We start from the raw sequence: 13,680 nt of genomic DNA on the forward strand, positions 1-13,680 counted from the left end.
AGATCAGAAGCTTATCAATATATTATGGCTGTAACGTGTGTTTTCGCTCTTCACCCAAATATGGTGAGGCCTCCGCAGATGGCCCATGTCATCAGGCCTGCCGTGCGCTCTATCTGGGTAACCACAGTCTGCTGACAGTGGGGGCATATGGCTTGTCCGGGGCTGTCTTGCAGAGAAGGTGTTACCACCAGATGAGTCACTGCAGTTAAAAAAAAATACAACACAATAACTTTTTCTTTTCATCTTTGAAAACAGTTTATTCCTCTTATTTATAGTTTTTAAGGCCATTCTTTCAATTCCAATGGGGGAGTGTACGTGGGCAAATCATCCTTTACTGTAGTGACTTAAATTGACCAGCAGAGGGTAGCAAATGTATCGTGATCACGTGATCTCAGTCTATTTGGTCGCCTTCATTCATTTAACATCTCACGCAAGCGTATTGTGAACCACTTATTCTATTTTGTAAATGAGTTGGTTAAATATCAGGCTAGACCGAAGAATAATTGTCACATGTGGTGTACTCAACAATATGCTGTGATTGGAATTGTAATTCTTCTGTGACCTGAAGCACATCCCAAAAGGTGACTGTGCTCGGGGACGACAAACAAAGGTAAGTTGTGATGCACACGGGCAGCAAATGGACTATTCCGCACATCAGTTTGGACGCAAGCTGACCTCCTCATGCAGTGCAGATGCAGTCATTGGTGTTGCGCACACAGGTACTGACAGATTGTGACAGTACGGTAACTGATTTCTAAAATCCGTTCTGCCCGTGCTATTCAAATATATGTACTACTGTGATCAGTGTGAGGAATGGAGAAGACAAAATACACATGTGGGCATTTATATGGACCTGTGCATCTTTGGATAACAAGTATTCGCTCACCTGGGGCAGACGTACCTGGGACCAGAGTGAGATCAGCACATAGCAGTTGAAAACATAAGCAAACAATACAGTATATCCGTTAATATGCAGTACATTCCATTACTCCACTGCTCTCGCGTACAATACAAAAGATTCTCCAATTCAGGGTGATAACAAACGGTTATTTTAAACAGGCGGCGTCCACAGACCTCCTTGGTATCCAACAGGTGGGGGTCCTACATTAAGTGCTGGGTTCAACCCAGGTGGGGGTGGTGCAACCCCATAGGTCATGGGGGGGCCAGGGTAGGGTGGAGCTGATTCTTGTCCTGGGTATCCTTTTTCCATCTTGAGAAGTCTTTCCTAGACAGAAAATGTAAAGATGAAACACGTTCTTAGCAAACCGCAGAGAAAACAAACCAATCCATGACAAAGTACTTGGACCTATCTTGGAAAAGTCAACTTTTCAGAATAAATGAATGATGTGGTCCTTTTTTTTAAGCGCTCTGGTCACCTCCCAGGGAACAAAAGCAGACCGTTCATGAATGGTTGTTTGTCTGTGTTCGCCGGAGTGGTTTAGCTAATAGATACGTAGTCAATATTTGGAGTTCTTTCCTGTAGTTATTGTAACAACAATTTAGAGAGATGTCAATGCCAATTCCCCAAATACACTTAAAGGAAGAATGCAAATATGGGCTCATTGTTAGTGTGATGTTTCGCGAGGCTGGGATGGGCCAAAGAGGGGCAACAGTAAGGGAAATAAATGGCATTGCAGTTTTAGTACCCTTTGGCCAGTTTCCCGATTGTTGATTTTGATTGTGTGTGCAAGGAGCGCGTACAGTATGTCCAACCTGACAATTTTTCCAGGCTATGACGCACAAAATATTTCACAACTGTATTTCTCCCGAACACAGCCAACCCTTTTCTTGCAAATGACACTTTGAGCATTCGTAAAATTCCCCTTCATTACTTCACTATCAACGAATAACAACTCACCTGTGTACTCTGATCATTTATATAACCCCGTTACATCAAATGAGGAACTAGGATCTTGACTGAAAGTCACATTTTTCAGTTCAACATTGCGATTCTCTGAGTGGCGTAGCCTAGTGAAGCCTTTTGTTAAAAGGTCAACATTTTATCTTTTATGGCGAGCTACTTTCACCTTCGTAAGAGTACCGCACAAGATGCCTTATTGTGACCTGAAAAATGCAATGCTCCGAGTCCATGGTCCAGGAATCACGGAGCCAAAGCACTTTACTTCAGCTTATCAATAATTTGATTAGAGGGAGAGAGGCATGGGCTTGTGCTTAAAAGCTGCGATCATGTTGCCTGGCACGAGTCCCGATCCCATAAGTGGTCGAACCGTTGCTCATTGTGTATTCCCAGTCAGTCCCTGCTTGCCATCCACAGTTTCACCATAAATCCATACTAAATCATTTAGAGAAGCATAAGTCACTCGCGCATGTTCACCACAGACTTGCACGAGTGCCTCACCCAGTTTTTTGTACAACAGTGGGAGATGACTTTCTTTGTTATCAACAGACCTGATATAATACGCAAATAAGGATGCCATTAAACAGCAAATCAAAAGAATAAAATATCACTCTTTGGTAGCTCTGATTAGGTGTGAGGGAAAAAAACCCCCATGGGAAATCAATATTCAAATTTTGGCACAAATACAACAGGGTTACATAATATATCATCAAAATGCGCTCTCCATTTCTTTGAAAATGTGATCAAATATGATTTACCTACCTGTGGCTTTTTACACCGGCAAAGAGAGGGAAAAACCTTCCTTGCTGTGTCTGCTTGACTCCGAGCGATCACAAAATCAAGAGCACGCTCAATATGTGCAAGGCGATTATAAAACCAGCACTTCACGACATAGATAAGACCAATAGAGGATGGATTATCTACTGTGTTTCAATTTTCTACTTCCCACAACTTTGTCAGGTGGCCCTCCCATCATCCCCACCCAACTTCCCCACGTGACTGCATACGTCAGAGAAAAAAAAATCTATCAAATTATACTGTGACATTAGTTGAGTGGATTTAGTCTCAATTTTAATCCAAACATCATGCATCATGAGCGATGTAAAATTTACATCCTGGTCAATTTTATAGATATGCATATACCTCTCTCTCTCTCTCTATATATATATACAGTGTGTGTGTGTGTGTGTATATATATATATATATATATATATATATATATATATATATATATATTTTATTCCATATATTCCATTTATTCCATATATATATATATATATATATATATACACACACACACACACACACACACACACACACACACACACACACACACACACACACACACACACACACACAGTATATATATATACAGGGGCGGCCCGGTAGTCCAGTGGTTAGCACGTCGACTTCACAGTGCAGAGGTACCGGGTTCAATTCCAGCTCCGGCCTCCCTGTGTAGAGTTTGCATGTTCTCCCCGGGCCTGCGTGGGTTTTCTCCGGGTACTCCGGTTTCCTCCCACATTCCAAAAACATGCATGGCAGGCTGATTGAACGCTCTAAATTGTCCCTGGGTGTGAATGTGAGCGTGGATGTTTGTTCGTCTCTGTGTGCCCTGCGATTGGCTGGCAACTGATTCAGGGTGTCTCCCGCCTACTGCCCGAAGACAGCTGGGATAGGCTCCAGCACCCCCCGCGACCCTAGTGAGGATCAAGCGGTTCGGAAAATGGATGGATGGATGGATATATATACAGCATATATATATATATGTACACACACACACACATAGAGAGCGAGAGAGAGAGAGCGCTAGCTAGCTACATAGCTAGATAAATAGATTTTGTGTGTGTGTGTGTGTGAACATTGAATGAGTGTACTGCTCCGACTTTATATCGTGGAGTCGGGGTTACTGCTCCGATTTTTTCTTCTAGGGAGGGGTTAAAGTGTAAAACAAACCCTAAACATGTTACTAATACGGTTATGTTAAACAATACGCGATTGTCTTTAATTATGCGTGTTTGAGGAGGAAAAAGAAAGAGTGCCCCTGTCTTGACACCTTTCTGCAGCTCATCCTGTTTTGCATCTGCATGTTTGAAGCACAGGAAAACAACAACTTTTCACACAACGCATGTGCACCCACTCTTAAATATAGCAGGATGTGCGACAGAAGTTAACACTGTTAAATACAAAAGTTCTACGACACTTCTCCTGACATTCCTCTAACACACGCATTTCACAAAATGTGACAGAAAACCTCATGACAGTCAGTTCGAGAAGTGCAAGGAGAGGTCACAAGAGTGCATCCTGTGAGTATGATTCACTATGACATCATGCGTCTGAAACATAACGTTACACTACACACCATCAAAGACAAAAATCCAAACGTCAAACAAATACAAATTTTGCTCCAACATGTATGGGGGCAAGGGAATTTTCTATAAAATATTTGATAGTTTTCTTCAGACACTTTGGTAGATTTCTCAAACCATCCTTGAAATAAGCATGAAAGAAAGTGTATTTCTCAAATAGCACAAATGCATTTTCCTCCTCGAAATCCCAAGTGCAACTCTCAAAAGTTAATATTGTGTGTCACTGAAAATTTCAGTGCCATCAGAAAAACTGTATAAAACATTTTTGAGTAAACGCAGATGCTACAGTATACCCGTACAGCACAATTTGAATTGAAATTGAAAACAGTCCATTCCATCACGGTGCCTGACTTGCAAGCTACTCAAATGTATTCTTTATTTTCTTCCTGGATATCCAATCCATCCAATTTCCGAACCGCTTGATCCTCACTAGGGTCGCGGGGGGTGCTGGAGCCTATCCCAGCCGTCTTCGGGCAGTAGGCGGGGACACCCTATTAAAAGCAAATAACTGTAATTTATTCCATTCTTAAACTGCCACCACCATATAGCAAAATTGTAGCCTTGCGACATTATAATATCGACCGGCGGAATTATTTTGTGTCTGTTGGCTCCGTGTTTGATTTCTGATTGCTCATCAAAATTGTGACGTTTTCTCTGGCCATATTCATTCTAGTCGTCAACGATTATGATCACTGAAATTTTTAAATTGTTGTTAAATTCTCCTTTTGCGTGACATAATTTCCTGAAAATTTTAAATTGAACTCCGAATTGTACCACTTTTGGGATGTTCAACTTCGGAGGTTTCACTGTATGGTCTAACTACATTGTTGAGGCTATAAACAATCTGTCCACTAGAGGTCAGTATTATAAAACCCAAAAAAAGCAACGACAACTTTTGGGTTAAGTGCGCAATTAGTTGAGAACCAATTCAATAGCCGCATCTATAATTCTATCTTAACTGATATAATAATGTCCATTGTTGATTGACACTGCACAAATATTTTAATTTAACAACTATGTATGTATGCAGATGTGATGTGGACTGGTGCACAACTGCAATGACATCTATGGTGCAATAAAATAAACTACAATTCCCAAACCACTATTGGACCCTCTTTCCTCTGTGCGGCCGTACGGTAATACCGAAATGAAATACATTTAAAATAAATCCAGAAACCTCCTTTATGAGCTGAATTGAACATGGACTAAAATGACTGGCACGTTGCTATTATAATAGTTCATTTCAGTGAGTTTTATAAACACAAATCGTCAGTTAACGGTCCTGTTTTTATTTTGCTTCATGGATAATTTACTGATTTTGTCAATTATTTCTCCAAAATTCCTCAGCACAGGTCTGCACTCTACTGATTGTTGGTCTAATTGCTTCACTCGGCATTGTCACCATCCAGCTTGGGGAAGGAGCCGTTGCGCATGTTCTCCAGCCCGTAGGCCAAACTCTGTTCAAGATAAGCCCCCGGATGAGGCAACGGGAGCAAAGTCCCGCATGAGTGTTTCTTAATGGAAGCTTGATAACAACCGGCACAGGTGCAATCAGCAATTACAGCCAGACCATAAGCCATAAAGTGAACACAGATACCAAGGATGCTGTGTTTGACGACACACGCCCTGCAGGCCGAGTTTTGCTTTGAAAGAACGTACAGCATGCGTTTTCTCGCCTGCGTGGATTTCTTCGACGGGCTCCGCTTCTCAAACTCTTCTGTTGGGGTATTCCGGCGCAAAGAAAAGGGATTGAGTAGAGGAGAGGATTGCGAGAGGATCATTTCTGAGGTCAAAGCTATTCGCCGGACGAGCCATGATCCACGTCGACGTCCGCTCGCTGACCCAGCCGGTGGGCATCCTGCGGCTGATGGCCGTCATCCTCACGTGTGTGTGTTTTAGCCTGGTGGCATCGGCGGGCTACGTGCCGTCTCCTTACTGGGCCTGGTGCATGTTCACCTGGTGCTTCTGCTTCTTCTTCACTCTCCTCATCCTCATCTTGGAGTTCACCACCTTCAGCGCCAAGTTGCCCTTCGCCTGGGATGACTTCACCACCGCCTTCGCCGTGCTGGCGAGCCTCATGTGCCTGGCCGCCTGCGTCATCTACCCGACGTTTTTCACCTGCGCCGTCTGCTACCGACAGATCGGCGCTTCCGTGGTGTCCTGCGTGTGTTGCGGGTTGTACGTCGGCGAGGTGACGCTAAATCGCCTGCGGCCGAGCGGGCAGATCCGAGGCTTCCTCTCCACGCCGCCCGGGATGATGAAGATGCTGGAAACTTTCCTCGCCTGCCTCATCTTCACATCTCTGGAGGAAAGTCAGTACGGGCACTCTCCTGAACTGCAGTGGTGCGTGGCTGTGTACTCCTTGTGCTTCATCCTCGCCATGCTCATCATCCTGCTCACCGTTGGACAGCTGACCTCGCTACTGCCGTTTTTTGACAAGATGGTGATCGTCTATGACATTTTAGCAGCGGTTATGTATCTGACAGCTATGGTGATCTGGCCACTTTTTAGTTTCCGAAATAATCGGAGACCACCGAACTGTGGCTACCTGTGTTCATGGGATAAACTGGTGATGGTCACCCTCATGACAATTCTCAACTTTTGTGTTTACGTCCTGGACTCTGTCTACTCTATACGGCTCGTGTTGAGTGTCGGCGCGGAGTGAAGCTGTTTTTAAAACTGGGGGGAAAAAAAAGGTTTCCTGTGCTTGAATCATTGTGTGCATGTGACTTTTAAATTGCTTTTTATACAATAGAATGTCCTTTGTCTCTTTTTTTTTTCATTCACGATAAAATGAGCGCAGTTCATACTTTCAAGGTTGATGGACTGGAGTATAGTTAATGATTAAAACGGTATCGCTGCCATAAAAAGAGAGACGACATAAATAGGCTGGAGAACTTTGATCCCGTTACAATGAAAAAGATCAAACAGGACACATAATGGCCACGCGAGCTTATCACTTCGACATTGCTACGATTACGGATGTGACATCATGTTACAAATGAATCTTTTGATGTAAAGTCGCAATCACTTTTTTTTTTTTTTTTACTTTGTCAGTCATTGCTGGGTTCCACTGAACTTGTCGTTAGAAGCCTGTGATTCAACACAGTGTCAAATCTCTCTAGAGCCTCGGGAGGATGTTGTGAAAATGCACGGGGAGGGGCTAGGGGAAGAGGGGGGGGTCAATAAAAGCTTACATGTGGCTTTGTGGTTATCCTTCCTTTTGAGTGCCCACTTACAAAACAAATCAAGTTGATTTAGTGAGGCACTCATGGGATTCTTATGAACTCTATGAAAAAAAAAAATATATATATATATTTATTTATTTTTTACTTTGTGTGTTAGTTCCATCACCAATGAGGGACTTCTGTCCCCTCTGAAGCTTGGTGAGAGGTGAAGTGCACCCAGGACTAGACCCCTAACAATAACAAGGACAAGAATAATGAAGTATTGGAATAACGTATTGAATCTTCTTCAACGCAGTTGAATACACCCTGATGTCATGAGCTCTGCAAAGCCAAGTGCAATTCAAATGCCTTTTCCATTCATCCATCCATCCATTTTTTGATCCGCTTTATCCTCACAAGGGTCACCATTTATTGATTCGATTCGTGGCTTTCAATGGCAACGTGCTGAGTGAATATGTGTCTTTGAGCGCCCCCGTCGCTGAGATATAAGATAAATGAGCCATATCATCAGCCAGTATGTGCTGTTTGGCTCTGCGCGACATCCCTGCGGGGCCGGTTTCTATACGCAGCTGTGTGTTGACTCACAACCCGGTCCTGGTCGGGACCAGCCAAACAGGTCCTTTCAAAAGACGTCAGCAACTGACCATTGTGACCAAAACAACGTGCCGACGTGGAAAATACTGAAACAGTGTCCTCACGGCACGCAAAATTCCACCCACCCTTTCTCTACATACTCTATCCCAAGCGGTCTCGGTGTTACTCTCTGTCGCAACACACACACACACTCAGTTATTCATAACTTCTCTATTTCTAGACATTTGTATGAGCCACTGGTGGTTGCGATAAAAACGACAGAAATTGGTATAAAATGTGTGCTTTTGCGCTGTTGAGCTGTAATCGTACAAACACCCACCGATGGGTGGGACTTTGGCGTCAGAAGGGGGAGGGGGGTACATTTTCCTCACATAAATACTCACTGTGCATCCATCCTCGAGGGGTTTCTGACACGGTGTCGTCCCCTGGACAGAAGCTCCCAACCCAACCTGCAGACGGCAAAGTTCACCATCATATTTTCGAAGACGGCGGAAGCGGCGCGCAGACGTTCGCAAACATGACGCTTCAAAGCGATGAGGAAACCGAGCTGGAAGGTTCTTCTCTCTGACCTTGAAAAAAAAAATCCAAGACTGCTTTGATGCAGAGAGTGCAGAGCATCACTCCAGGTGGTGGCGGCGGCGCGGAGCATCTGAGGCGCACGGCGACAGGTAGGATACGTCCCATCCTCGCCGCTACAACACAAGCAGAAAGAGGGTCGCAGTCAGAGTCAAGTTCTACAAACTTAAGGTAGATGTGGGAGGAAAATTGTGGAATTGGAAACATTTAAGCACATGAGATTAACAGTGTAATATATAGTGGCATAATAGTGACGCTGGCTAAAAAGGTTGAATATGAACATTTCCCCATTTCAATCGGAATTTTAACTCAGACGAACAATTTCATTTAAAAAAAAACAGCTGAGCTATGTTTTGACTTTGTAGAGTGTGTTCAGATTTTTTAATGGGCTTTTGTAACTTGAAAAGGTTGACTCAGGCTTCTTGAATGCGTCGCTGTGGTCTGCATATTGTCAAGGGAATATGAAAGCACTACATGCACAATGTACGTTTTTGTGCATTTCAATTGAATTTGTCAAGACAACAAATGGCCCGAGGCCACATCGAGCTGTCGTCATCTGGACAATAACGCTCTAAAAATGACTTCGGCGGTGGCCCCGAGATGTCAAGCAGCACGTAGCCTGAAGCAAACATGCTGTTTGTTTTCTCAACAACGCGCTGCGGGCTGCACGTCACTCCTGTTTTTGGAGTGCGGTTCACTGACTCTTTACATCAAACCAGTTAGCGTATTTGCGCAACACGTTTCTACAGCCCCAGGTTGCAAAGACTGACAGCTAACATTCATCAAATGAGTGGAGTTCACTCATGGTGAGAACATATCATCGCAATTCAAGGGCATTCCTTAAGGCGGCGGTCCCCAACCTCCAACCCGCGGCCTGTTACTGGTCTGCGGGCCGTTCGCCCAGCGCAGATGATTTTTTTTTGCGGGGCTGGGGGAGCGGGGCATCTGCGGCACGTCACGCTCGAGATTATACGTCAGCAACTCGTTTCCCGCATCCCGGACCCACCTCGCCTCCCACACCCCGCCCTTATTGACGAATTGTTGCCTGCAAAAAATCTGCACTTCCATGACCCCATCCCTGGCAGAAAAAAAAAAATGGAGGCCTACTGCCTTAAAAAGTATGTCTGCGCATATTTACAAATCCAAAATATATGTTTTCAGATTGAGAGGGGAAATAACAAAAATAATGCCATCCACCGTCCCCACGCCAAGTGGCCGAGAGGCCCTGTTAGCTCGGGAGCTAAGTGGTAGCGACATTTCTTGTGATGTGGACAGGCTGCGATTATTTAACTAGCGGGATTTTGGCAAAAGCAAAAAAACGATGTCAAGACAGTTTACACATATTGCACATAATGATTTCTAATTGCCCCCCGCCCCCTTCCCCCAAGCTGTCGCCAACTATATTCCATTTGGATAGCCCTGACTAAAGATGGCCGAATACAATATCACATCAGCGTCTGAGGAAGCGGACGCGTCTTTCCCTCGGCCCCACATGACGGACCACAACGCCAGCATGTCCAATGTGATGGAGCCGCTGCCCTTCCGCGTCGTCATGGGGATCGTCTACAGCGTCGTCTTCATCGTGGGTCTCCTCGGCAACTCGCTGGCCATCTTCGTGGTGATCCGCTACACCAAGATGAAGACAGTGACCGACATGTACATCTTCAATTTAGCCGTGGCGGATGAACTCTACATTTTAGGAATCCCCTTCATGGCTACCAACAGCGTCCTTTACTACTGGCCCTATGGGGATTTTTTCTGCAAGGTGTGCATGACGGCAGACGCCATGAGCCAGTTCATGTCGACCTTTTGCCTGACGGTGATGAGCATCGATCGCTACCTGGCGGTGGTCCATCCCATCCGCAGCGCCACGTGGAGGAGGCCGCAGGTGGCCAAGATTTTCAGCGGCATGCTGTGGGTTGTGTCCTTTCTGGTCGTGTTGCCCGTCACCATCTTCTCACACGTTCAGGAGGGCTTCAACACCTGCAACATCACGTGGCCCGAGATGCAGAACTGGTGGTCTGTCGTCTTTATCCTCTACACATCCATCCTAGGCTTCTTCGGACCGCTGCTGGTCATTAGCGTCTGCTACTTGCTCATTGTCATCAAGGTACACGTCTCGCCGACTTTTCCGCACATTAAAGTTGCGGTGAAATAATCGTCTCTCATCTCTTTCCAGGTGAGGTCGGCGGGCGTGCGGGCGGGCGTGACCAAGCGGCGTAAGTCGGAGCGGAAGGTGACCCGCATGGTGGTGATCATTGTGGTGGTCTTTGTACTTTGTTGGATGCCCTTTTTCACGACCAACATTGTCAACCTGGTCCACATCATCCCCGAGAACAATGCCACAGCGGCAGTCTACTTCTTCCTAGTCACCCTCACCTATGTGAACTCCTGCGCCAACCCCATTCTCTACGGCTTCCTCTCCGACAAATTCAGACAGAGCTTTCAAAAGGTGCTCTGTTTGCATAAACCCAAAGGGGGCGTTGCCTCTGTAAACCTGAGGGAAGCCCAACAGGCCGCACCCAACGACAAGCCGGCGGCCAACCACGATCCGCTTTTCCCAGCCGGGAATCTGAACCACAATGGAAAAATACGGAACAGCCAGGTAGGATGCACTTGACAAGCCCTGACCTAACTAACCCATTAAAAGGGGATTTCCATAACTTTTACATTTAGGTTACTGGTATGAATCTTGGCCCTGAAATGGCTGTTTGTCTATGTAACCGGCATTGGGTCGAATCCTCCTGAGTCAATTTGGACATTTTCACTCAGGGGTGTACTCACTTTTGTTACGAGCAGTAAGACATTAAGGGTGATGTGTGACTTTGAGGGGACAGTAATGTAAAGGGTTATTTGATGAACAGATAGAATCAAATATTTACAAGATTAGTACCCATTTTAATAAGATAGCCCACCATATATGGTCTTAAAGAGCAAAAGCGTCAATACTTTAGCTACTGTGTGACCCCGAAGTCTTGCGAGGTTTGTTGAGGTCACGTGTGAATTAAAGATGTGTTACTCCTGAAACGTAACGTTCAAGTCTATTTATTCACAGTGCGTCCAGATGGAGGCGGCTGGAAAACCTGACAATGACTCTTCAACGGCATTGAATGGTCAGTCAATGCCGTGAGATGATGCGACACGGTGGCCCCATGCCAAACGGAAGTGCCACCGTTTCAACCTGGACCTCAGACTGACGAGAATTTCATAGCACAATAACTCTCACCAGGATAGAATTCAATTCTTTATCTTTGTAGTGTTCGGCAAGGCTGTTCGGATCAAATTCTTGATGCAAAAGGCAAAACGTGGTCATGTTTAAAATTAGACGAGATCAAGTGTGCTCCCTCAGATGCCCTTTTTTTTTTTAGTTAAATATTTTGCTATTCACTGGAAAAGTCGAAAAGGGGACTTAATCTGCGACCAAGAGCAGTATTTTTGTATGATGTTCATTCATCAGAGTTTTGTGTTAAAATTTCAGGGAACTATGCAAGTGTTTCTTAGTCTGATTGACAAATGAGTAATACTGCAGTGGAAAGCCCTGTGCAGAAAAAAAAAAAGATTTAAACTTGCATGTTGACACCACAAGATGACGACTATTTTCATCGAAATGAAACTCCTCAACTCACTCCAACACGAATCCTTGACACCAAGATGCTACAGGTTGGCAGCAAAGCAGTACTGTTGGGTAAATGAAGCGCCTTAATTCACTTTAGCATAGTTGCTTGAGACCAAGACGCTACAGGATGGCGTCAAAGCAATATTTTTAATTTGGCCTGAGCACAAAAACAGCAAATAAGTGAGTTTTTCAGAGGAGACTGGAATCCTTAAAAAAAAAAACTCAGACACACACAAAAATCTGCAAATAAGTGCTAATGCCAAACCTGGAATATGAGGTTGGTGACTGTATTTCAATGAAAAAAGTGGGAGACGTATAGTCAACCTAAAAAATGTATCTGGATGAGGGGTGTGGGGATGCGTTCAAAATGATTTATTTTGCATTAAAGTTTTGCCATTTTTCAAAATAAATTGTCACCATTCAATTCATTGCCAATGTTTCCTTTCAAAAATTCTTCACTAGAACGAACTCTGGAACATTCGCACACCTTGGAACGCATGCTCTCTTGTGGTCATGAAAGGAAAATACAGTATTGGAATGCCCGAGCTCCGCCTCCGGTTGTCAGAGTAACGGATTATAAATGCGCAAGAAATGTCAAAGATCGTTTTTTTTCGTGTGGGGGGGGGGCGGAGGGGAGAAGCCTGGCCACTGGTTTAACATTGCAACATCACAAATAGCACTCTGTAACTTTCCACGTTCACTGGAGGCAGCTGATTAAAATATTGCATTTTAAATTGTAACAGCGGCAATTCAAACAAACATGTGATGTCAGTTTCGCGATGACGTCTGTTTATGTTTTAACACTCCATTTCCTTTCTTTTGAAATATAGACTGTTGGTGTTTTCTATAGATGCTCTCGATGTGCTTGCTGGTCGTGTCGTATCTGTGTTGAATGGTGCTGTGCTGTCAAGTATTTGGTGGTACAAATACGCTACGATGTATTTGCTGTTGGTCATTGTCGACCAGAAAGTACAATTAGCTTGTGAATCCACACGGTGTCATTCATACGACAGAATATCTTTGTATTCAACCAAACAGTCCCAGACTTCACTATAATATATTTGTGAGTACGTTGAGACAAAGTCATCATGAATTCAGTACTTTTTGTGAAAATATGGGCCTTTACTCAATTAAAGGTTATCAATCATTGGTCTATTTTATGTGCATGTTTTTGTGTTTGTGTGTGTGTACTTTTGACTGTATTTTATTCATGCTCTGGTCTGTTGTGATGAGATAATACGCCCCAAGGGCTTTATCTTACCACTAACGGGACGCGGATTCCCACTCGTGCGGGAATGGGCAACTGACAACACACCGAGTGACCCACGTAAATGGTGCAAAATACAAAATACAAAAAAAATACAGTATGCGAATCCGTGGGTTTAAGTTCCAATATCACCAGTCACCACTAGATGTCTTAGTTGCGCTGACACTGGGTCTTATCCGGTCCTACATTATTTTACACGAGCCAGCTGAATA

The 13,680-nt window shown here is 44.4% G+C and overlaps 3 protein-coding genes across 7 annotated transcripts in view; 2 read left to right on the top strand and 1 right to left on the bottom strand.

Moving 5' to 3' along the window:
* Positions 1-13,680, bottom strand: part of LOC147192616 (LITAF domain-containing protein-like) — a 51,352-nt gene that overhangs the window by 423 nt on the left and 37,249 nt on the right. The window contains exons 3-7 of one of the 2 annotated variants that reach the window (XM_086133073.1): positions 8,579-8,701; positions 8,393-8,458; positions 1,075-1,225; positions 887-901; positions 55-199 (exon numbers count right to left, since the gene is read on the bottom strand). In XM_086133073.1, coding sequence (XP_085989199.1) covers positions 55-199; positions 887-901; positions 1,075-1,210 — 296 coding nt within the window. In that variant the 5' untranslated portion in view covers positions 1,211-1,225; positions 8,393-8,458; positions 8,579-8,701. Of the gene's footprint in view, positions 1-54; positions 200-886; positions 902-1,074; positions 1,226-2,620; positions 2,785-8,392; positions 8,459-8,578; positions 8,702-13,680 lie in introns of those variants that run through there. The other variant, XM_086133072.1, reaches the window with a different exon arrangement.
* LOC147192617 (myeloid-associated differentiation marker) lies at positions 5,954-6,943 on the top strand. The gene has a single exon (XM_086133456.1). It carries the CDS (start codon positions 6,041-6,043, stop codon positions 6,890-6,892), a length of 852 nt encoding a protein of 283 aa, XP_085989582.1. The 5' UTR covers positions 5,954-6,040; the 3' UTR covers positions 6,893-6,943.
* Positions 8,414-13,361, top strand: LOC147192618 (somatostatin receptor type 5-like). 4 transcript variants are annotated; one of them, XM_086133070.1, is made up of 5 exons: positions 8,414-8,677; positions 9,974-10,473; positions 10,555-10,695; positions 10,765-11,190; positions 11,641-13,361. In XM_086133070.1, the coding sequence occupies exons 2-5, from the start codon at positions 10,015-10,017 to the stop codon at positions 11,713-11,715; spliced, it is 1,101 nt and encodes a 366-aa protein (XP_085989196.1). In that variant the 5' UTR covers positions 8,414-8,677; positions 9,974-10,014; the 3' UTR covers positions 11,716-13,361. The 4 variants fall into 4 exon arrangements, with proteins under 4 accessions (XP_085989196.1, XP_085989193.1, XP_085989195.1 ...); XM_086133067.1 differs by having other exon boundaries at positions 9,974-10,695; XM_086133069.1 differs by having other exon boundaries at positions 10,003-10,695.

This window comes from Hippocampus guttulatus, chromosome 16 (assembly GCF_054856545.1).
Source record: "Hippocampus guttulatus isolate MCC_2025c chromosome 16, RoL_Hgut_1.0, whole genome shotgun sequence".
Classification (NCBI taxonomy): domain Eukaryota; kingdom Metazoa; phylum Chordata; class Actinopteri; order Syngnathiformes; family Syngnathidae; genus Hippocampus; species Hippocampus guttulatus.